This window comes from Haliotis rubra, unplaced genomic scaffold (assembly GCF_003918875.1).
Source record: "Haliotis rubra isolate DU_JTF1 unplaced genomic scaffold, ASM391887v1 Scf177, whole genome shotgun sequence".
Classification (NCBI taxonomy): Eukaryota; Metazoa; Mollusca; class Gastropoda; order Lepetellida; family Haliotidae; genus Haliotis; species Haliotis rubra.
In genome coordinates, this window is record NW_025765747.1 from 1423741 (window position 1) to 1450134 (window position 26394).

Consider the following 26394-nt stretch of genomic DNA (forward strand, 5'->3'; position numbering starts at 1 on the left):
CCGGACATTGGGCTGACAGTGTGAAACAGATCTGCTCCTAATAGTGGCTGACAATGACAACGGTATGATGCCCGTGTTTCACTATTACTCCTACTGAATAGGGATCTCGCTAAGATGGGGTGCTTCCAGGGCAGGCCTGGTAATAAGCGTTATTGTACAAACAGTCATATTTTTCAGTATTGTGTCTGTAATCCTCTGTAAATATGAGTCTATAATGGGCTGACATTAATTCATAATTAACCGGAAGATAGGGATTAGCGAGGATCTGTTGTACAATGCCTCTGTATCTGTATTTGGTTTAAGGATAATTACCCGTGTTCACGCTCAAAAGGGGATTCGGTTCAACACACTAGAGAGGACTGTTTCTCATGATACTGTATATGCAGAAAATATGACAAATTTTAACGCACATTTTACTTACTAAAACTTTATTGCTAGAGAATAACCAACTCGGATTATCAGCAAAACCGACTCCAGTTGGCGAAAAGGCTACAAGGCATTGGAAATGAAATGAATGGCTCACTGAAAATCAATTATAACACCAGGTGTTCTGGCAAATTACTTTAGTTAAGTTTTTCTGACAAAAAATAACTTTAAACGCGCACACACGAGTATTCACAAGTTGTTTTGATAACAATAAAGAATTTTGTTGACTTAATATTTCTTTAAAATACGAACCATGTACATGTGAGAAGGATGAGATCATGTCTTACATGCAGGACGACTGGCGGCATATATCCCGTGAGAGGCAATTGAAATAATGTATATAAAAGTGCAGACAGCATGTTTTACACATGAGCGGTATGTTACACATGATAATATGTTAGATGAGACGGTTGACCAAATGTTTTTTTACAATTTTTCTGATTTTAGCTGAGAATGGTTTTCATACATATTATTGTCTCGCTTCTATTTGAATATCAGAAGACTGCGTTTATAAGAGAGTTGAAGGTCTTACATTAAGGAGATTGAAATGTCTAACTTGTATTTGAGGTGATAAACATGCAAGGAGACAATGTGCTTTGCAAGAAAGTTATGAGATAGCATACTTCACCATTAGGTTGATAACGCCTTACATATACAGCCATTGGCCGCACACTTTATCAGAGAGTTTATTTATACCTGTTAACGTATGCGTGACAGCATAGTTTGTGAGAAGAATTGTAACATATTACTACTATCAAATATAGACTAAATTTCATCAGTGAGTTTGTACATAGTCCGCGATGGACTTTATACTTTAGTAGAAGGTTTATAACATGTCGACATTTACAGAGATTGACCGCATACTTTAGTAGAAGGCTGATAATATAGTTTAGATTAAAACAGATAGCATATCTCATGAGACACTATGCAAGAAGGACGATAGGATGTTTTCGGGATTCATTGTCAAGTGTTTTTGTGTCTGTTTTACCTTTTTTGCGCCCAAGGGAATATGTTTTGGCAGATGATGGAGACTGTTCTCTGGCGCTGAAGTTTCATGTGTATAGATATGGTGATTGACTCAACTAACTCATGTTTTTAACGTTTACAACATGCCTAGATTAACATGCCCCATAGTTTGATTTCAGTCATTCCTATCAACACCTTCTTTATGCCTGTTTCTCTCATTTTATGTCCATGATAGATGGGAACGTAAAACTTGCGCAACTCCACTGGAGCTGCAACTTTTGGTCTTGTCCCCTAATAACCAAATCCTGTGAGTTTACCATAAGTAACGTGTTGGCATCCTATAGACGGTCTACGTGTTAAGGAGTATCAACACGACGTATAGTTTTATTAGAACATAATGCAGTCTACCTCTCGGATTGTGTCGACTTTATGGTATAAGGGGCAAGATATACAACAGACATGGCTTTAGGGCATCGGCATTGAAATGGCAAATGCTCTGTTGGTGCCGCAAACAGCTTGGAAATGTTTACTGCGTAATGTCTGCTTTGGGACGTACAACACAGAAATATCATCTTAAATGCGTTTCTCCGTTCGAGTGGCAATGAACTCCAAGATAAAAGTATCAGGGCTGGAGTCGATCTAAACCAGTCAATTTCCAGGTGGCTCTAGACCTCGAGGAATCTGTTGTTAGAGCTTTGTGTGAAAAGTGTGCTTCAATAGTACTGGAGCCATTTCCAGGTTGGCGCAGCTTTAACGATGTTATAACCTTTAATCCTTAATAGGATTTGTACTAATCCTTACTGATGTGGCTTCCCATGGGTGGGTGCAGGTGACCATGTCGTCTGAGTCCCTGTGTTGACTTGCGTATTTCGCAAGCGAGGATCCTTTGATCCGAGATTCATCCTCATTATAAGTCATGGCTGGTCTGCACCACAGTTGTTCCCGAGGGATTCACGGAGCAATCGTTGATTTCTCAGGGCTTGCCTGTATTTGAAGGGTCAACTTGAACCCACCCTCTCACTCGGTTGGACCAGACGTCTAAGGCGCCGCAATTAGCTGTGTAGAGTTGCGTCCCCTGGTTCAAAGTTCAACCTGATTATGTTTGTAGGTATATCAGTAAACCCGCGAAGATACGGGTTAGAATTGATCTTCAGTAACCCGTGCTTGTAAGAGACAACTAACGGAATCGGGAGGTCAGGCTCGCAGACTTGGTTGACATATGTCATCGCATCCCGTTTGCGTAGATCGATGCTTATGAAGTTAATCAATCGATTGTCTGATCGATTATTTATAGACTACCGCCATATAGCTGGAATATTGCTGAGGGCGGTGTTAAAAAAAAAACAAACAAAATATCAGCCTTACCCACGCTCATGGGTTTCACTAAAGTATATAAACGTCTGAGGCCTGGACCAGTCGGTCTCTCCTCTGTCATGAAGCCAACACACCCTGATGTAACTAGAGATCTGTTTAGAACGGTGTTAAGCCTATCTCGCACTGGTGTAACCTTTAAACAAATTCATTTCAGAGGTGGTGTTCATTTATCAAATTACTCTGTAAACATTTCGACGTTCAGGTCAGACAGCATGGTGAACCGGCACTGTTCTGTCTAATTAACGCGGTATAATTTTACCCATTCACCCATATAAAATTCGAACCTCGGTGTAACGAGCCAACACTTTACCCACCGAGCGTGTTCTTGTGATTAAAGTAATTATGTATCCTATTTAGAAACAACTAAAAGCTAAATATGAGTAAACGTGTTTCAAAGGTGTGAAACTAACAAGTCATTGTTTCTAGTGTGCCTGGACACACATGATTGGAATGTGGCACGTCAATAATTTTGTTTTCATTTTTCAACATTGAAGGGTTGAATTCTAAACATAATGCTACGTTTACTATATGTATTGTATTTGGAATCTGTATAAACTGGGAAATGTCTTTAAAACATCAACGCCAGACGGTGATTCTCGATTTATATCAAGTGTACTTGAACCTTTGTTAACACGGTCATAAACATGTACCTCCAAAATTACGATTCCCTATTCTCCGATGTCTACTGACAACAATTCCTTCAGATATAACGATGAAAGTGAGGATTTGTTGTTGTTGCAATAATGTCAACCCAACAGAATGACCAGTCGCAGACCCTCGAGTGGATCGCTGATAGTCAGTGATGGCGACGGGTGAACAACGCCAGAAGGGCAACAAGTCATTATTCAGCAGCTTATGCTCTGTGCGTGTGTGTGTACGTCCGCGCGAGAGAGGGAGTGTGCGTATTTGTGTGTGGATGTGTGTGTTATAAACAATCATATGATGTTGAAATTTTATTGAGAGGGGACACTGAGTGAGTGAGTATGGTTTTACCCCGCTTTTAGCAATGCTCCAGCAATATCGCTGAGGGGGATACCAGAAATGGGCTTCACAAGAGTGGACACTGACTCAATGTTATTTCTTCATTACTGGTTATATAGGTGTGAAAAACAATACATTCAGCGGCGGGGGAAACGATTACGAGAGTTGAAGCCTCACACACGTGATACCAAGTAGCGAAACACATCATATACCTGTTGTATGGCCAGGCACACTTAGGGTTGTCCTCAGTCTACACTAAACGTGTCGATCCCGTTATTCAGACATTTGATATTGCATCACGGACATCTTATTTCTATCAGGCCGGGCCTGATGCTATCGACAACCGTGGCCAAGACGAATCCTGAAGCCCACAGGGAATACTTCAGTTGAATCTGGTGTTCCAGTACTTCATGGCTTTCCCATCCCCCTTGTTCTATTAACGGCGATTAAATCTTGATTGATGGCAAAGTTTTCAGATCGCTTGTCTGAGTAGATAGGCTGAAATCCAATAACCGTGGTATTTTGTCAGTCAAAACATTATACACGTATAAGAAGTAATATTTTTCCTAGGTCTAGACACATAAGAAATATCATCCTATCTGTCACTCGCATTTACCGGTTGTTCTTGTGTAATTGAATTATTTAACGTTTTGTCTTTTTTATTGAAGAGAAGGTTGAGACTAATACTCTCAGGGTTATTGAATCACTGTTTATGATGAATATAGCTTTTATTCCAGTGTCGAATAACTTCGTTTATCATTGTAACTGACGTGAATATATCAACTGATATGGCTGAAATATATGATAATGATATAATGTAAGGTTACAATTAACAAGATGATATATATCAACGAAACAATAACGATGTAATGGATACAGCATTTAGTATTTATGGCGACAAGTAATTAACTGTTAGTATAACTGACCAAGTTCAATAACCTGGAGTTTACCTATATACATGTATATCTATGATTGGGATGTGTACATATACTCTGCAAGAAAGAAACGCAAATGTAGAAAGCTGAAGGAGTTTTGCTGATATTCATACAAAACGATGATTCCATCTTGATGGTTGGAGGCGTACTGAAGGTAACTGTTTGTGTGGTTTAGTTTACGATATACAATGGACTAGAGCTTGTTGTTATATATGTGTCCTTCAAGGAATTTTTTCCTTGGCGAACTGGATACGTGGGTTTGGTTGTTGAGGTAGTCCAGTAGAGGTTTGGGGTCGTTGTTGAGGTGCAAGATGACAAAAGTGTCAACTACTTCGCAGAAGCAGCAGAGGGGTGTTATGGGGAATCTGTTCATGGGTGGCAAGGTGGCTCATAAAGATCTGTGATTAATGGTGAAAGTGGAGATCCGATGGGGAGGCCATGGGTTGGCTGGTATGTGTTATCTCCCGACATGAAGTGTGTGGAGCATATGTAGGAGGGTACCGTTCGGATATTGCTGTGAGTTATACGTCATGACGAAGGCCCAGGTTCGATTACCCAGTTTGATAAATACCTGTTGTGTGAAGGCCCTTTCTTGTGTCTAAACTGGCATTGCTAAATGCTAAATGCTAAACTCTGACTCACACAGAGAAGGACCTTGTAGTGAGTTCTCTTATCTGTGTTAAGGTAGTTTAAACAGACGGAAGTGGGTGTCTGTGATAGTGGGTTGGAATCCTGTCTGTCAGCAGCTCGTAGGCAAGAAGAACATGAGACCTGCATCATTCCGGGTTTTCCTCTACAGCTGACAGGCGGTGATAAAACTGAAATACTTTTCAAATCGGTTTTAAACCCAACCTACACACTTATCCTTTCCTCCGAGGTCAACCAAAAAGGGGAAGCAGTGGAAATATTGACGTTGTTGGTTTATCTGAATCACCTTGGGCTGGTCTCCATCATTACGATGATTCGCCATACTAGAAATACTCAGCCACACACTTACTGAACTCAGTACAAAGTAGGTTATTTAATTATATAGAATATGACTTGGTGTATATTTCATTATCAATAAACCATGAATAGAAACAGGAGATTGGCATACTGTCACATGCGTTATCAACCATGGCATCAATGTATACAAGATACAAAGTCTACTCCGATAGCACAAACACTAAACGACAGGCGGTTTAACGGTTCAACTGCTGGTCAATGTATGAGAGATCGATAGCAAACATAACACTACCCCCTGACATCTATACTTGACGGTTATTGGAGAAAGCCTTAACGGAGATAGAGACGGAATAGCCAACTTGTTTACGGGCAACCAGCAGGGGCAGCCATTGACACCCGGTGCTGCCAGTAAGATGAGTATGCCATAACATCAAGTTAACATCTGTCATATGTGATTTGAGGTTTGGTTGTACAAACACGTGTATCCTTTACGTGATGCCCTAAGGGCCCGTAAGTAGGTCACGACACTTTGCGAGACTTTAGTACTTCCGGTGACAAACAACGTTTTGCGGCAATTGCGGCAGCACTGTTACACAAGGCATGTCTTTGCTATTCATACTCGACACACGCTGTGTGACTCGAAAACTATTACATGCAACAGGCAACAAAGACACACTAGTACACTTGGTCCAGTCAAGTGGAGTCATATTTTACGTTCGCGCAATTTGGAAGCAGAACTGGTTGTTGAATACATGCATGTGACCGGAAATCTATTACCGGAAGTAGCGCCTAGACTTACGGGCCCTATTTATACAGGGAGTATCCGACAACTGGCTTTGATGATGTGCATGCCGACGCACAACACAAGTCAATCCATTGTAATTGTATTTAACAGCCCAGGATGCCCCGGGTGTTAGACTCGAAGCCTCGAACTGATGTACCCATTCACCCAACTAGCGTTGCTTTACTTCAGATTATCCGGTATTGCCAAACATACCAAGTCGAAGTATACAGTATGGTGGTCATTAACGTCTTCCTACTCGAATGACATGACATTTAAAATGTATTACGTGCAAGCGTATCGCCATTATTAAATACATTAAAAACCTTAAACTCAACGTCGATAATTAAAATGTGCGGTTATCGACCATTTTTCAAGGTTGCACATGACTATGAAGTCTTTCGTATTTTACGCGATTAAAATCCCAAGGGATATATAGGTTGTAAGTGAATTATATACTTTTTATTGTGACCTGATTTCAGTTAAAAAAGAAGCGTTTTTTTTTTGTTTTCTGATCAGTACCTTCCAGACTAAAGGTTAATCCTCCGCCTCAGTCTCGACGCTGGTCTAGTGCATCTACAGAAATAGGCAATCACTCAGTTTGGGCTGTGAGTGAATTGTATATATTCTTTATTACAGCGTGTTACAAATAATTTTGTTTTTGGTATAAATACCATTCAGACACAAAGGTAAAACCATTGCTGTATAAAGTGTATTCGTGTCTGTTCATAAGAAATGACATTTCACTCATAATGAGATTAACATGTTGACAAAAAAAGCAAAATACCCTTCGTATAATGTATTTCACATTATGTGGACGTTGGTCAGTGTTCGTAGTAGGACACGCATGAAGACAGCAGTGCAGCAGTGTACGTACGTAGGGACTTTGACTTTCATCCATGGATGCACGCGGTATGTGTTTGAGTAACACTGATTTTCATCCATGGATGCACGTGGTATGTGTATAGGTAACATTGACTTTCATCCATTGATGCACGTGGTATATGTGTGCGCAAAACATGGACTTTCATCCATGGATGCACGTGGTATATGTATAGGTAACATTGACTTTCATCCATGGAAGCAAGTGGTATATGATTGAGTAACACTGATTTTCATCCATGGATGCTCGTGGTATGTGTATGGGTAACATTGACTTTCATCCATGGATGCACGTGGTATATGTTTAAGTAACACTGATTTTCATCCATGGAAGCATGTGATATGTGTATTGGTAACATTGACTTTCATCCATGGATGCACGCGGTATATGTTTAAGTAACACTGATTTTCATCCATGGATGCACATGGTATGTGTATGGGTAACATTGGCTTTCATCCATGGATGCACGCGGTATGTGTATGGTAACATGGACTTTAATCCATGGATGTTCGTAGTATATAGTTGGGTAACATTGACTTTCATCCATGGATGCACGTGGTATATATACGAGATCATTGGCTTTCCTCCATGAATGCACGTGGTAAATCTATGGGTAACATTGACTTTCCTCAATGAATGCACGCGCTATCTATATGGGTAACATTGACTTTCACCAATGGAAGCACGTGGTATATGAAAGGGTAACATTGACTTTCATCCATTGACGCACATGGTATATGAAAGGGTAACATTGACTTTCATCCATGGACGCACGTGGTACACCGGAAAGGTAACATTGACTTTGATCCATGACTGCACGATGTATATGGAAGGGTAACATTTACTTGCGTCCATGGATGCACGCGGTATCTATGTGGGTAACATCGACCTTCATCCATGGAAGCACGTGTATGTATGGATAACATTGACTTTCATCCATGGATGTACGTGGTGTGTGATATGTGGAAAATCCGCATGCATACCTGTTCACCAAGGTATGTCCCAACTTAATCTTGTTTGCCCATTGAAATTACGTGTGATATGCTGCAAATATCTGTTGAATCCTGGGGTGTGATCGATACTTCAAGGGTCGGTAATGGATTAACTACTGATTATGTACTGATAGTATATATGTATTCTCAAACATTTCAGGGGAATTACGTTTTGGTTGTTGATATAAATATTATAGAATATAAAATTAGAACTGCGATGATTTTGCATCTCTGAATAATTTTTCTTCGCGTTATTTTGCTCTTTCTTAATAAAAATGGATACCGGCAGCGCAACACCTCTCGTTGTTTGAGCAATCAATATACATGGTTGTTGTGTTTACTCCCCTCCTGACTGACATCTTGTTTTATATCTATTTGTTTAGATTTCACAGAACGTTTACGTTTTCCTTAACGCCGTTAACTAAAGTTGTATCTAATGAACCCTGGATGCTGGTGAAGTGGTAACCTTGGTTTGACCCGATCACTCCAATTTTGAATATCGAACACATGTATAATGCTGTATGCAGCTCCGTGGAGTGATGTTACGCTTCAAAGAGCCTGATAAACGATATTAGTTACAGGGACATCTGTGTCAATGGTATCGGGTTAATATGTGTGTGGTATAGCTTTCATCTGGCATAGAAATGTATAGCAATGCTATACTTCGTGTACTGAATCCCACGGTGACATTGTCTCGTAACTTAGTTTGTAGTTTCTCATTCATTAATAGACACACTGAACTTCCTTGTATATAATAGAGGAAATCAGTATAGACCTCCCACATCCCACAATTCCACGGCATCTACTGTTTGTTTATTAGTATTTCATAGGGGTTATGGAAGTTTGGTGAATAACTTCAAAACGTTTTGGGTTTCATACAGTCATACACTAACAATCCATTTATAAAAGCAACTTTTAAAAACCTCGGCAGCATACGAACCTGTTCCTTGTTGATGTGTAGTCCTTCACCCCATGGTCTCTAATTTGGTGATGTGTAGACCTCCACCCCATGGTCTCTAATTTGGTGATGTGTAGTCCTTCACCCCATGGTCTCTAATTTGATGATGTGTAGTCCTTCACCCCATGGTCTCTAATTTGGTGATGTGTAGTCCTTCACCCCATGGTCTCTAATTTGGTGATGTGTAGTCCTTCACCCCGTGGTCTCTAATTTGGTGATGTGTAGTCCTTCACCCCATGGTCTCTAATTTGGTGATGTGTAGTCCTCCACCCCGTGGCCTCTAATTTGGTGATGTGTAGTCCTTCACCCCATGGTCTCTAATTTGGTGATGTGTAGTCCTTCACCCCATGGTCTCTAATTTGGTGATGTGTAGTCCTCCACCCCGTGGTCACTAATTTGGTGATGTGTAGACCTTCACCCCATGGTCTCTAATTTGGTGATGTGTAGTCCTTCACCCCGTGGTCTCTAATTTGGTGCTGTGTAGTCCTTCACCCCATGGTCTCTAATTTGGTGATGTGTAGTCCTCCACCCCGTGGTCTCTAATTTGGTGATGTGTAGTCCTTCACCCCGTGGTCTCTAATTTGATGATGTGTAGTCCTTCACCCCATGGTCTCTAATTTGGTGATGTGTAGTCCTCCACCCCGTGGCCTCTAATTTGGTGATGTGTAGTTATTCACCCCATGGTCTCTAATTTGGTGATGTGTAGTCCTTCACCCCATGGTCTCTAATTTGGTGATGTGTAGTCCTTCACCCCGTGGTCTCTAATTTGGTGATGTGTAGTCCTTCACCCCATGGTCTCTAATTTGGTGATGTGTAGTCCTTCACCCCATGGTCTCTAATTTGGTGATGTGTAGTCCTTCACCCCGTGGTCTCTAATTTGGTGATGTGTAGTCCTTCACCCCATGGTCTCTAATTTGGTGATGTGTAGTCCTTCACCCCATGGTCTCTAATTTGGTGATGTGTAGTCCTTCACCCCATGGTCTCTAATTTGATGATGTGTAGTCCTCCACCCCGTGGTCTCTAATTTGGTGATGTGTAGTCCTTCACCCCATGGTCTCTAATTTGATGATGTGTAGTCCTCCACCCCATGGTCTCTAATTTGGTGATGTGTAGTCCTTCACCCCATGGTCTCTAATTTGGTGATGTGTAGTCCTTCACCCCATGGTCTCTAATTTGATGATGTGTAGTTATTCACCCCATGGTCTCTAATTTGTTGATGTGTAGTCCTTCACCCATTTGTCTCTAATTTGGTGATGTGTAAACCTTCACCCCATGGTCTCTAATTTGGTGATGTGTAGTCCTTCACCCCATGGTCTCTAATTTGGTGCTGTGTAGTCCTTCACCCCATGGTCTCTAATTTGGTGATGTGTAGTCCTCCACCCCGTGGCCTCTAATTTGGTGATGTGTAGTCCTTCACCCCATGGTCTCTAATTTGATGATGTGTAGTCCTTCACCCCGTGGTCTCTAATTTGGTGATGTGTAGTCCTTCACCCCATGGTCTCTAATTTGGTGATGTGTAGTCCTTCACCCCATGGTCTCTAATTTGGTGATGTGTAGTCCTTCACCCCATGGTCTCTAATTTGGTGATGTGTAGTCCTTCACCCCATGGTCTCTAATTTGGTGATGTGTAGTCCTCCACCCCGTGGTCTCTAATTTGATGATGTGTAGTCCTTCACCCCATGGTCTCTAATTTGATGATGTGTAGTCCTCCACCCCGTGGCCTCTAATTTGGTGATGTGTAGTTATTCACCCCATGGTCTCTAATTTGTTGATGTGTAGTCCTTCACCCCATGGTCTCTAATTTGGTGATGTGTAGTCCTTCACCCCATGGTCTCTAATTTGATGATGTGTAGTCCTCCACCCCATGGTCTCTAATTTGGTGATGTGTAGTCCTTCACCCCATGGTCTCTAATTTGGTGATGTGTAGTCCTTCACCCCATGGTCTCTAATTTGATGATGTGTAGTTATTCACCCCATGGTCTCTAATTTGTTGATGTGTAGTCCTTCACCCCATGGTCTCTAATTTGATGATGTGTAGTCCTCCACCCCGTGGTCTCTAATTTGGTGATGTGTAGTCCTTCACCCATTTGTCTCTAATTTGGTGATGTGTAAACCTTCACCCCATGGTCTCTAATTTGGTGATGTGTAGTCCTTCACCCCATGGTCTCTAATTTGATGATGTGTAGTCCTTCACCCCATGGTCTATAATTTGTTGATGTGTAGTCCTTCACCCATTGGTCTCTAATTTGGTGATGTGTAAACCTTCACCCCATGGTCTCTAATTTGGTTATGTGTAGTCCTTCACCCCATGGTCTCTAATTTGGTGTTCTTCCCTCAGTTGCTGGCGATGTATAGCCCCTTTTTATATTGTATTGTTGTTTAGAGTAAAATCTTTGTATGGTTCCTAACTAAAGATATTTAGATCCCAGACATGTTGAGATGTCGTGTCCAGAACGCACCAAATGTGAAAAGTGGTTACGGTTTAAACACTAAACACGTTTGCATGCGTTTACATTCTAAACAGGTGTTATAGTGTAAAATACCAATGGATTCGTTTAGCCATACATGCTTGCACTTTTGAACCTGTGAGATTTAACATAATCATCAATTAGTATACTCTTGGCACAGTGACCATTCCTTCGAGATCAGCTTCATTTGGTCTCTCTCCGTCATTTGCGTATTGTCCACCCAATTAATCTCGGTTAATATCCCTTGAAGCAGCGCTCGAACGCGTTCTGTTTTTGACTGGTATTCGAGAACAATTCACCAGTGTGCGAATTAATCACGTTGATCAGATACTGAATTTTATAGGTAACCTTGCATTACTCAGGCGCCCCGGGGCACAATATATTGCTGATCTTATATACGATCAGTGTGCTGATGGCAAAGTAACTTAGTTAAGTAGAAACAATTACAAATATTTTAGTGCCATTTACCATTTAAATAACACTTCGCTCAGTTGAGCGTGTATATGTGATAAATGAGGGGAGTATCCTGTATACAATTACTGATAATCCTGGTATTCAGTTCCGAAATATGAACGTCATAAGAACTTAACACGATATAGGAATACCTGCCTCAGGGGGGGTTAACGCCGTGATGACAGGGACCTAGTCATATCACTTACGTTCTAACCATCCCATATCACAGATGAGTTCATGTTGTGTATTAATGAGAGAAACTTACTTGAGTATAACGAACTGACGCTTAACCACTGGGCTCCAGCTATATGTGAACGTCCTGTTCATCTACCCCGACACATAGCATACCACTGTCTCACCCAGGACTCCGACGTCAGGTGTGAGTGTAATGGTGTGCATGTGTATTGATGTACGGATGTGCTGGTGCGCTTGTATACGGGTGTTGTTGTACAGATGTCCAGGTGTGCTTGTATACGGGTGTGCTTGTATACGGGCGTGTTGCTGTACAGATGTCTGAGTGTGCTGGTGTGCATGTGCATAGGTGTATGGATGTGATGGTGCGCTTGTATACGGGTGTGTTGATGTACGGGTGTGCGGGTGTATTGTGCATGGGTGTGTTGGTGTACGGGCGTGTTGGCGTGTTGCTGTACGGGTGTGCTGTGTATTGTGCATTGGTGTGTTGGTGTGTACGGATGTGCGGGTGTATTGTGCATGGGTGTGTTGGTGTACTGGTGTGCGGGTGTATGAGTGTGTTGGTGTACGGGTGTACGGGCGTGTTTGTGTGTTGGTGTACGGGTGTGCGTGTGTATTGTGCATGGGTGTGATGTTGTACGGGTGTGCTGTGTATTGTGCATAGGTGTGTTGGTGTACGGATGTGCGGGTGTATTGTGCATGGGTTTGTTGGTGTACTGGTGTGCGGGTGTATGAGTGTGTTGGTGTACGGGTGTACGGGCGTGTTGGTGTGTTGGTGTACTGGTGTGCGGGTGTATTGAGCATGGGTGTGTTGCTGTACGGGTGTGCTGTGTATTGTGCATGGGTGTGTTAGTGTGTACGGATGTGCGGGTGTATTGTGCATGGGTGTGTTGGTGTACTGGTGTGCAGGTGTATTCTGCATGGGTGTGTTGGTGTAGTGGTGTGCGGGTGTATTGTGCATGGATGTGTTGGCGTACGGGTGTGCAGTTGTATGAGTGTGTTGGTGTACGGGTGTGCGGGTGTATGAGTGTGTTGGTGTACGGGTGTGCGGGTGTATTGTGCATGGGTGTGTTGGTGTACTGGTGTGCGGGTGTATGAGTGTGTTGGTGTACGCATGTGCGGGTGTATGAGTGTGTTGGTCGGTTGGGCTGACAGCGATGAACGTATACCACTAGTTCAAGCCCCACACTGTTTTTGACGACTGTACCCACTGAGTATTAATACAAATCCACCACACAAACAAAATAATCGATCAGTTTTTATTTCTAAATGTAATCATAGTGTTTGCTTTTCTTTCACCGCCATTGTATTTCTTTCATCGTAGCGGCAGATCTGACACGTCGACCTGACATCCAATCATCCACGACTCGCTTCCTCATCCAGACAGCTTACATCCCCTCCGTGCTGTCAAGCTGTCATGTCATGTCACAATGTATTCAGGGTTTTTTTCCGGCGATGCGATGTGAATCGTGTTAAAACTCTTCCACATCACGAATCTAAGCTCTTTATTGACTGTGTGTTGCGTATGTAGCGTGCCAGCCCAACACAAGGTTTGATATTCATACAAAATTAATAAGCCATCATCTTGTGCCCAGCGTTTACAAACATGATTGAATGTTACAGATGGCACATTTCTTTGTGCTCCGAACAAATTACATATGTTTTGACACAGTCACATGAACGGTACAATGTAGTACTCTCTCTGGATTCAGTCGTCCGTAAGCAGGGCTCTGATGGGTTCTTCCTTCTTCACATAGAGTGAGTGAGTGTGTTTTTGCTTTTAGCAATATTCCAGCAATATCACGGCGAGGGACAACAGAAATTGGCTTCACACATTGTACCAATGTGGGGAATCGAGCCCGGGTCTTCAGCATGACCAGCGAAGGCTTTAACCACTAGGCTACCCCACCGCCCCTTCACATAGACATGAAGCTGATGGTAAACCAGGAAACGATGATCGGAAACGAGAATCCCAGTTGGAGAAAAGTATGAAATCCGCAATATTCACGTATTTGTCTGGAAAACGGTTACATACCTTCTTTACTGACATATCCCGAAGTATCTAGATATGACATCCGGGATTTCCTCCCACATCGGTCCGTGACGCCCGGATAAACCAAAATACCGTTCAGAACAGCGCTGAAACCAATTCACTAACTCACACACAACATAAGTCACTCACTCTCATTTCGAGACAGATCCAACTAATATATGTTGAACTGTCGACGAAAGAACATTGTATGTCTGTGAAGATGGCAGTAGGTACTGAGTCATGTTATTTAGAGAATAACCAACGAGGTACGAGTGATTACGGGAAATAAGCCCGAGTTGAAATAATGTTCACTAAACAATATTTTAACGAGGGCATATTTCCCGTAAACACTCGTACCGAGTTGGTTATTCTATTTATTACCCATAATTACTTTTAAAAGAAGAACCAAGAAATAAAAACCACCCGGAGACAGGACTTGTGACCTCAAACAGCTGATTCGTATTCATGCACGTATTAAACCTAACTTCTCCAGCGGTAATAACATAACTACGCTATGGACAATAGTACATCATAAAATACAACAAAAATATTGTCTGGAATAATTAATTAACATTTGTTAATATGATAAAAATGATCTTTTAAATATATCATTGAACTTAATAACAGCTAAACATTATTTTGATCAAGTCAGTGCGACGGAACATCGTTCATTCATGACTGACGTGTGTCTAGTGACGGGTGAAGGCGTAGTGTTGAAACACACTCTGGCAAAAACCTGTAAATCTGTGGGAAAGTCAAAGGTTAAACGTTTAGAAATCTAAAAGTCAACCATCCTACGAATACATATAGAAAAAGTTTTCTGTCAAGAACTCAACAAGTTTGAATATTAAACAACATTTTGTTCTGTGGAAGGCGTGTTACACTCTCGTCTTAGTATAGAGTACAACAGTTCCAAGAAGGATAACTCTAGTCGGAATCCGAGTCTATGAAATGTGTCAATCTCTGCATCGGCTACTGGGACCAACCTCTCGGATTGATTAGGAATGCATGGATATTAAAAGTCATCTTGAAGAAGATCATTTAGCACTGATTCCGGTAAGAAAGGAGCTGTTTTCTGGTTCGATGGCATGGACGCCGTGTGCGACTTACTTGTTACACTTTCAGATAACATCTTTCGTCGGCATCTTGCTGTTTCTATTTCCCCGAATTTAGTTTTAACAACAAACAGATTTTGGGAATTCAAGGCCTGTAAAATTCTTATTATCTTCCTTTTTGGTCACCGTCAACCTTAACTAAGTCAGTGACCTTGATCGTGGTAGCCTAATGGCGGCCATGTTTGTTTACAAACAACGATTATTTTTTTGTTATTTTTAATAAAGATTATATCATTAAAAAAGACTACTATTTATAACGCAATTTTATTGAAAAATAATAACGTCTAATAAAAAGATTATTCATATTCTTTAACTTTTTGGGTTTTTTTTAAATCTCGGAATGTGTGATTACAGCACGTTGTAATAATCAATGAAACGGTAAAAGTTGTCAATGAACTTGGATCATGAAAAGTAATTCCGTCAACAAATCATATTTCTTCTCTGCTTAGCTGACCACACACTCCGGCGCAGTGATGACTTAGGATAACATCACTGCCACAGGCTAATTTGCATATCACGTGACCGGACTTTTCTCTTGTTTGTAAACAAACGCGCATATTCATATTATTAGGAAGATACCGGCCTTACGCAAGCTTTTCGGCGCGCTCTTCACAATGTTTTACATTGTTACATGTTTATTCTTCCACACCTGCGACAGTAAGATTTATGACAGTACATATTTCGATATCAAACTGGTTGCATCGTTTGCTCTCCGTCGGCTTCGATGACAGCACGTGGAGCCGTACAACCTATGTAAACAAAGGATCGCTACGCAAATCGAAATAGTGTTACATTTTTTAGGATATTTTCTCAGTGAAACTAAACCATTCTATCAAAGATGTTGAATTAGACGTGTAGACTCGTCAAAAATAAAAGGAGTTAATAAATATGTACATGATATTGAATGGACGGTGCAAGATGTGACAAATCGTCACATTTTTCTGGCCTGTGGCAGAGGTACTATGCTGGCTTGCCGCATGGAACTCTGGGTAGGAGAGTGAGCTAACCAATCAACGTTGAGAATCACTGAAAACCACATGTGCGATTATCACAAAAATAATCACCTGTGTATCCTAGCCCGTGTGGGTAATAAATCATGTTAATATGCCGAGGAAGCAGTGTGTTAAAATGCCTGTGACATGGACAGTTTCATGGCACTCATAGTACACATTCACATGGGTTTCAATATTAGCAAATACAGAATCGAATGAATCGTTAGAAAGGCCAATGCAGGAATAACATTGAGACATGACTATTTTGAGAGGAAGTACACAGGAAACGTATCTTGTGCTTATCTAGTGTGTAGGTGTATATAAATCAAAATATTGTTAACTTGCAATCCTGCTGACTATGACAAAACCACATCTGTAGTTGGAAACAAGGGTGATAAAAAAGCCTAAACGTATGGTGCCAGGGCCTCAAGAAAATTCCAAAACTAGAATATCTATAGTTCTCTTCATTCGCCGCACAAGGCAAACTAGTCTTGAGTACTCTGTGAATGGATCACTAAAAATCAGTGATGACACCAGGTGTTCGCGAGGATAGGAATGTCCTGCAGTGGAGCCACTCACACACTTTTTATATAAAAACTAAGCTTCTGTTTTGTGCCTAACGCCGCATACTGATGCGAGTCTGTGATATGAAGTCATGTTGTTAACCAGGTCACAAAGCGTTTCCAGCCAGTGAGCCAGCTGGTGTGAAAACTTCGAGTCTGAGACTTCATCTTGGCAAGCAGCATCTATTTTCTTCCGCGCAAATGAAGCAAAATGGTGAAATGTTCTGTTTCCAGGTCTAAAGGTATACATTTCTACCAGATCTTGACATTAGCATGTCTTAAAACAACGTTTTTCAGTCAAAAAGCATTTACATTTTAAACAGTAAAATCGATTCCTGCCAGATGTTACTACCAGAACCAAAGTAAAATAATATTTGAGCATTCTATGCCTTGGTGAACATCACAATCAGACGTGTAAACCAGTAGGCAACGGTAAAGTACAGGAAAACAATTAAATTTTCCTTTCATCAAAATAGTGAAATATATAGTCTCATAATAACCTCACAGAACCCTGAAAGTGTTGCCATCCTCAAACTCATTCATCAATGATGTACGATGCTGTTGCGGATGCAGCCGCGACAAGCCACATGTCATGGGTGGTGGTGGGTGGGGTGGGTGGGGTGAATCATGAATCACTGGATTGTCTGATCCTGACTGTCTCCATCATTCCGGCAACACAGGACATTAATATTGGGATGATATTCTTTTGGAGAACCATAATTACGGTGATTTTATTTTGTGGGACGGGTCCTGACGATCAGTTATATCTGCTGAATGATCTGGGATTTGTGTCACCTAACAGTACAGGTGCTTCTCATAGCAGTAAAAATAACACAGCTTTATCAGGTCATCGCGCAGATCACAGGTCGTGTCTGAAACAGACAAATAAATAAAAGCGGCAAATCCCATTCTTTATTCATAACAAAACTTCGATTAAACATTCCGACTATGTCATGAGCGTGTCTTTTATCCACTATCGAATAGTGATACCAATAGTGTTAGATGGGTGAGCTATTGTCACAAACACATGCACAGACAAGTTAATTACCGGAACACATAGATCGGTAGCGGGAGTGAAAACACAATAATTTGGGGTGTATTGATACGCAGACAGACAGGTTTATATTTGTGTGTTGTTTGACGCCGCACCCTTTATACCAGCTATAAGCCGGCTGTTGTAGCGAGGTCAGAGTCAGGAGTTATTGATTGAAAAGTCATCATGGAACCGGGCGGTTTGACCATTTAATCCGGCTAGCGGCCATTACTACTGCAGTTGATTTCTTTTCAAAAGAACAGACGGACGCATTGCGGATTAACTAATATCTACCACAGTTCACCAATCAATATATTTATGGACCATCTGAATCTTGTATTTGAGTGTATAATACATGTAACATGTTACATTTGGGATTACACTTTCTTAGAAGAGTACAGATTCTTGTACTTTTGTTGGGTGGAGTCCCATCCGGGATTCGAACCCACATCGTCAGAGTCAGGCGCCTAATCGCCAGCACATCATAGTACATGTATCACCTGAACAATGAATAAAACGGAAGGTCATGTTCAATTCAGTTTGACGATGCAAAAAGTTGGAACAAATCCTTTTCTTCAGTTATGATGAGGTACATAGTTAAATTTCCATTAGTTACCATGGCAACCCTAAACGTTTTGCCTGCATTGATGACTCCAGCAACAGGGACCTGCCTGGGTCTCTCTACACATACAACGGAATGCATGTCAAGGAATACAAATCGTTCGGAAGTAATCAGCTGTGATATTGTTAAGACAGGCCTCGGACATATTGTCAGGATTTTATTTTCTGCTCTAGTGGCACTATGCTATTGTGCAGGGATGACAGGCGGAAAAACAGAGCGACGGTTAATCTGAATGTGTCCCATTGTTGTGCGAGGCGCTGATTTGCATTTCCATAACAAGGATGATAAAAAAAGCACTTGGGCATCTTCCCTGCCATCTATCTAGGTGAGATGAAGTGAGGTGAGATGAAATAAGGTGAGATGAAGTGAGGTGAGATGAAATAGTGTTTAACGACGTGTCGCGTTCAGCATTATTGCACATGACGGGGTGTTTGTGTGCTGTTCTAAGTTTGTACCAGTGCGGAGAGTGAATGAGTATGGTTTTACGCCGCTTTTAGCAATATTCCGGCAATATCACGGCGGAGGACATCAGAAATGGGCTTCACACATTGTACCCATGTGGGTAATCGAACCTGGGTCTTCGGCGTGACGAGCGAACGCCTTAACCTCTAGGCTACCCCGCTGTCCCCAAGTCCGGAGAAATGCAGGTCTTATAGTGGTGATCTGTGAGGTAGCATTGCCATGTCGTGGTGATCTGTGAGGTAGCATTGCCATGTCGCACCGTAACATGGATTCCATTATGACGCAGTATACTGACGACCCCTGGTTGTGAGATGAGATGTACTGTCGTGTGCTGTACAGTTAACGTACACGTACGCCTGTACACTCGCTCTGTGTACAGTTAGCAGTAGCGCCGTACGTAGGGTGTCAGATATTTTAAACATTTATTTCTGTCAGTCGTATTGATTCGCATTTTTGGTGTTCCCCGCCGTGATGTTGCTGGAATATTGCTAAAAGCGGCGTAAAACCAAACTCAGTCAGTCAGTCAGTCAGTCGTATTGATTATGTTTATCAAACAGCTGTGAAGTGCTTAATTTCATTCATTGTTTGTATCTGAACAAGCGGTGTCTGCAACTCACGGAGCGTCTCCGGTCTTAATGGCCTACTGGAAACTGGCAGAAGTCAGTGTGCAATGGCCTAAACGTTTAATGTTTCACAGTCTGTGATGAGCAGACTAAGGTACATGTACCAACAATGCCCTAAATCGTAACCCTGTTCAGGGCGTCTCAGGTCAGTGGCAAGAGGAAGTGATCGACTGGTCCGAAACCAGACTCTACGAAATCGAACTCAAACGGCGAATCGAATTTCTACAGACTTGTATCAGCGTACTGCAGTCTAGACCAGATGACTACAAACCGTGCAGTTACATTCACAAAACTACTTTGTGTGTATAGGCGTGGTCTTGTCTGGCAGCGTCAAAAGCCAACGTCCGAGACGTCATGGCGGATTTTACAGTGAATCTGTTATGGTATGATATAGTACCCATTTGGTTAAGAGAACCTAACTCCTAATTCTGCATGGTAGGGTCACTATCTGGACAGCATATTTAGACTGTTTGTCCCGTTGCCACAGCCTGCGGGTCGGTGTGTGAATGTTACCTATGACGTAGGTTTGGTTTGTTTGTTGTTTAACATCGCACTCAGCAGTATTCCTGCTATATGGCGGCGGTCTGTAAATAATCGAATCTGGACCAGACAACCCAGTGATCAACAGCATGAACATCGATCCACACAATTTGGATACGATTACATATGTCAACCAATTCAGTGAGTCTGACCACCCGAATCCCCTTAGTCGCCTCTTATGACAAGCATGGGTTGCTGAAGACCAAGTCTCACCTGGATCTTCACGGGTGCCCATAACATACATATTGAGCATAATGGAAACACAAGTTCGTTGCAGCGGGAACAAAAGTTCTACAGGACGAGTCCAGTGGAATCCGTGTACGAATCACGAATCACGAATTCTCATATCCATCCGTGAGTCTCCTGTGTGTTCATATGTCACCCCCAAACCCCCCGATCCCCGTATTACTCCCACAGACCGATATCCCCCTCCCTCCCCACCTCCAGCCAATACGGCGCTTCTGTGACACGCCTTGTCATCGTTGACAGTGTGAGTTCCCGCATTGATTTACACAGTCCGCTGTTTCGCTAGCGTAGTGTGGCGACACTGACATCGTTGTGAGGATCTCACTCGCGGAGTGTTGATACTGTCAGTCAGGATGATAGCAGCTGCAGTTGTGAGTACCCTCACTTTCTTTCAGCATCCAGAGTAGTTGCAGGAACTTCTCTCAAACCTTGTGTTTCCATCATCCTCAATATATATGTTATAGGTACCATTAAGCTGCAGATACACATATACCTATAGTGATCAGATATTTGTCTTCGGGTGATTTGATCGTTCGTCTCAACGCGGAGTGGTAGTGTATATTTGCTAAGTAATTAGGTGATCAAACAATACCATTAAGACCAGAAGACTGCTTGGGTGGCCCCGTGGTTAAAGTGTTCGCCATACCAAACTCCTGGGCTGGGTTCATACCATGTGTTGACGCAATTTCTTTTTGAACTGTACCAAAAAGGAGACTTTACATTAAAAACACTAAATGTTCCTTGAATTTAGTAAGAATGTCTAACCGAGTCAGTTTCATAAAGGAATTGAACTAATGAACAATATTAGTGCCGACTATTTTTTTAACAATATTAGTGTCGACTATTTTTTAACATTATTAGTGCTGACTATTTTTTTAACAATATTAGTGTCGACTATTTTTTAACAATATTAGTGTCGACTATTTTTTTAACAATATTAGTGTCGACTATTTTTTAACATTATTAGTGCTGACTATTTTATCATTCTGGCAGTACAGATTGTGTATATCTTCTGATAATGGCTGATACTGTAGAGGAGAGAAGTGTAGTCATACAGCTCGGGGTCTGCGGTCTTGTACATGTACAAGACGACGGAATTACACCAAAGCCTGTTGCACGACGACGGAATTACATCACTGCCTGTTGCATGTAACTAAAGCCGCTTTCGCAGTTAGTTATACACCAATAGTTTATCACAGGAACACCAATCTGCCGTGTTACCTCACGTACTTCCGTACTAACATAGAAATGTAGGCGACCTGTTTTGTCTGCGCTTCAAATCAAATCATAACTCAGTAATCTGGCATCGGGTATTTTTATGAACAAAGTTATCAAAGAGGAGAACATTTCCTAGTTTGCCGCATGAGTGACAATAATGACGTCGGATGCCGTTCCTTATGCTGACTTGTACCATGTGCTACCGATGATGAACTGACTTGCAATTACATATTTTTTGTGACAGGTGGGAGAGGATACGCTGACCTTATTTTGAACACCTGGTGTCATCACTTGATGATAGTGATTCGTAAACATACTAACGTAAGACACATCGAATGATCGGGTGTTTTACAACTTTTTAGTTAACATTCCAAAAGTAAAAAATGAAGTGAACTTTTTTAAGCCTCGGGCATATTTCCTTCAATCTCTGCACGGACATGTTTGATTTGTTGTATTTTCGCATTGTCGCCTTTACAGAAATAAAAAAATGACCAAAGCGCAACAATGTACGGAAGACTTTTAGGGCCATTCGCTTTTTGTGTTGAGATTTCAAGAAAAAGCTAAAATCATAAATGACCCTTAAAGGCTTCCGTGACAATGCAACAATGCGATATTTTGGCCCGATAGTTTTCAGCGTTAAAATATGACACGTTGTCGCATTGTCGTCCATTGGTAGAATATAAAATACTTTTCAGAGCGCAACAATGCAACAATGCAAGAAATGTCCTGCATGTCGCGTTGCCGAATTGTGGCATTGATTTTTTGTCGCTGTCTCCTTCTGTTTGTATGGGCGACGATGCGGCAGTGCGATAATAGCCCTTCTTGGATGCCATACTGTAGTGAAATATTGAGATTCAACACAATTACGCTAAATATACACCTCATGAATGCTTACCAGAACATCAATTGTGTTATAGAGGGCAGTAGGAGTTATCTGCATTAATATACCATGTACATGACAGTTATCGATGTGCTTATGTCCGTTTTAATACGTGTATACGTACTGTTTACTGGACGTCTATTTCACATTAGGTTTGTTTGTACAAGCAATGTACGCATCGTGAAACTCTCCAGTCTGTCACAAGGGCTAATTGGTAGCTATGCATAATAATAGTATTTGCCTGTTTTATGTATATTAGATATAACCTGTTTTCTCAACCGGAATATATTTCGCGGGGAGATTGTTGGTAGTATTGGAAAGACGTACTACTCAAATTCTGGTAAGGATACGTCAATTATACTCTACCACAACTGTGCAGCTGTAGAATAGTCTTTGAGGGAACATGAGCCGTCAGTAGAGAAAACAAACATGTCTTCAGACAGATACCGTTAAAGAAAACATTGATGTGCTAATTAAATGAGTGTAGAACTGAAAGTCATGACACCACGTGTTCGGAAAGGATAAGCATGTCCTGCCTTCCTGATAGCACCTGCCATTCTCACAATGTCCGTATTTACAGACTGACGCTACACATCTGTACGGTTATAGCTGTTATACGGGTACAGACGATGGGACATTTGTCGACTGAAAATATAACGACGGATTTGGACCCCCTCCTGGGCACCGAACGCAGACAAAAACGGCACGTGTCAGGGAACCAGTGTGACGCCACATTTTGGAATAGCGTCAAATATGATGGTTGTCACTCATAATTGAAAATATCACCTACGTTTACCATTAAAACATAAAACTTAAATAACCGGATGGTTATTGTCAAACTTTCATGAAAATATAAACAGTGGGATTCAGCTTTTAACTATTAGTATTGTGAACGCCTCTCTGTTCACTGGCTGTTCCCGGTACTGTTGATTGAATGCAGGTATTGATGATGCACTGAGCTACACAGAAACATACTCTTTACCACAGTGTAAATCATATTGGCTTGCGGGCCGTCGAGTACCTAAATCAAATAACAATAGGATCCGATTGATTCGTTGAATAGACAACTAAAGGGTATATTTGTGGCATTTGCTGATACACAATGCTGCACGGGTGGACACATAGAAAGGACAAGCGTGTAACTGCCCACAACACAAAACTCTCCATCTTTATCGGCAGCATTCTTGGTGAACGTCACGGTTATTGAAAGAGACCGCAGAAATCGTTGACCCACCCGAATGTCCACATATTTATCGCACAATGAGATTAATGTTTATCTGGCGTGGCAACCTTGGTTTGATCACTGGAATCTGTTGGATGAACGAAGCTGCTCTTTCTGGCTTTTACGAATTATTTAACTTGTATTTAATGTGTTACCAAGGGTAACCCCAAGCCTAACATCACGACGTGTTATTGACGTTCCTGACAAACGTTGAGTAGTATATATTGGTCACTTTGCAGGGTTTATTTGTAGGTAGAAAGTAGGCTATGTAAGCGAACATCTGTTATCTGGCACACGTACTCCAGTTTCACCTGCCAGTTACTATGTATTACCTTGCAGCATGAGTCAGCTCCCTGAAGCTGTCACGAGAAGACGGGAGTTTCATTTCATATTTCTTAAAGTTTCAGAAACACGTCCTCGGGCTTGTAACAATATATACGATGCTGAGGCAATAACCTGTTTTCGTTTCATGCAGAGAACTATAATTAGATAGTTCTATATATTGACATACGATTGGGTGCTTATTATTAATATAGAGATGTACGACATACAACAGCGGTGTATGACAGGAGAATGCCAAACCATATGGTGGATTATGGCATGGGTGGTCGTCGTATTTCGCGGAGTTGCGTCCCTTCATGGTTCTGGCGATCGTGGGTTTGCCTCCGCTCTTCATTATAGTAGTGTTGAAACAGTCGCCATCTCACTACCAGTGATATTCGTGGAATACTTCTAAAGGTGTAAATGTTTATCGTCTCAATTCGTTTCCCCCAATGTTTCCAGATTCTCAGAGATATATCGCAATGATATAACTAGATAACTGGTTAAACATCAGTTCTCGAACTCACATATGTGGTTTAACATGTACATCGTCACACAGCATCGCCATTCAACATGCTTTACATCGACATGCCCCAGGGAGCCCCTGACGTATGACCTGTACGGAGACTGCTTCTTCATAACGTTCAGCATAGACTGACAATAAGCCACGGTCGGTGTGCAGTGTTGCTAGGACACGACAGAAATGTATGATTGTGAGTTCGAGTCCAGGTTAGCCGGATGATCTTTCCAGTTTCTCACAACCATACCACAGGCCATCGTTTTTGCGAGGATTAAAGATAAATTATTTTTTTTGATGACCGTCGCCTTGAAATGCTTCACAGTACAATACATCATGATTTACTGTACTGTGAAGCATTTCGAGAGGGGGTCGTCTCAAAAATATTTTTTAAATCTGTAATCCTCGCAAAGACACGAAGGCCTGTGCACCATACCCTGTCTGTGTGTTTCACCAAAGCGGTACACATCTGGGACGTGCTACATTAACCTGAAACACCGTGCTATAACTTACGTATTGCTACAAACGGCGTTACACACAACTCACTCACTCACCCACTGATAATGTATTATTTCTCAATAATTTGTCGACGTCCTCAGCCGTTGACTCCACAACAATGATGCCATGCACATTCTTTGCGACACGTTTCGGAACACTGTTTACAGTTGTTACGGCTATTTGCCCTTTACTCCCATGGGAACTATTCCCGAGATGATCGAGGATTGTTATTCTCTGATATTGACGTTTGTATTCTATTTGTGTTTATGCATGTTTTTATGCATGTATTTCCCATTCTCCAGATCGAGTATTACGTATACTATCTATGCAAGTATCCGTTTGGAGTAGGACAAGTCGCAACTGTCAGTTTACCACTGTTTAGGACACCTGAATAAGAGAGAATAGTAAATGAAATAACCACATAGAGATGATAGCAGGTGTTCGGGAAAAGGTCAGCGTATCCTGTCACACCTGTGGTATCTGTCATTAACACGTTGAGAACAGCACGCTTGTTGTTCACTTAAGACACCATGGCAACATCTGTCAGAATACTGAATTGCAGCAGATAACACTGATCAGTCTGTACATGTTCACCATACGACGTTTTGAAAGCTTTACCGAGGTCATGATTGGTGTTGACCGAACATCTAATGAGCGAGAGTCGGATGAAGCTATTCGAAATAAAGAATAACGCTAATCATTTAAAGTCACTCAATTTAACTTGTCCTGGGTCAGGATACAATTAGCCTGCAGACACATTATATCGATTTCCGCCAGGTGTGTGAGATAAAATGTGTTTTCAGGCAAATATCCCCTTTCACGAGGAAACAACAGCATGCTCGGACTTTTTCAGATAATTTTTATCATTTTAGGCGTAATACAATATGCGTTTAATTCGGAATTAACAGGAGCGATGTTTTCCCTTCCTAGCTGAAGGCAAATGCAGCCTTTTAACGAAAATATAAATGATTATGTAAATCAATATTGTTTAATGCCCAAGTTAGCGCGCGATATTCAAGGCCAGATAAACCGAAGGTGCAATTATGACGCTTCGCACATTAGATGTACGATAGCATACAATAACCCGAAACTCTGATTCCGTGCCTCGGCGTCCACGTAACCTTTCCTACCTTTACATACCCATCTTACATCGTTT

At 41.6% G+C, this 26394-nt stretch overlaps 1 protein-coding gene across 4 annotated transcripts in view; it reads left to right on the top strand.

Annotated features, from left to right (window-relative positions):
* LOC124273155 (calcitonin receptor-like) overlaps positions 1 to 26394 on the top strand; it is a 188533-nt gene that overhangs the window by 40329 nt on the left and 121810 nt on the right. Inside the window, exon 1 of one of the 4 annotated variants that reach the window (XM_046708371.1) lies at positions 20883 to 20953. The exons of 1 other annotated variant lie outside the window; for it this stretch is intronic. In XM_046708371.1, the coding sequence (XP_046564327.1) occupies positions 20936 to 20953 (18 nt within the window). In that variant the 5' untranslated portion in view covers positions 20883 to 20935. Of the gene's footprint in view, positions 1 to 20882; positions 20954 to 26394 lie in introns of those variants that run through there. 2 more of the 4 variants (XM_046708377.1, XM_046708376.1) reach the window with 2 other exon arrangements.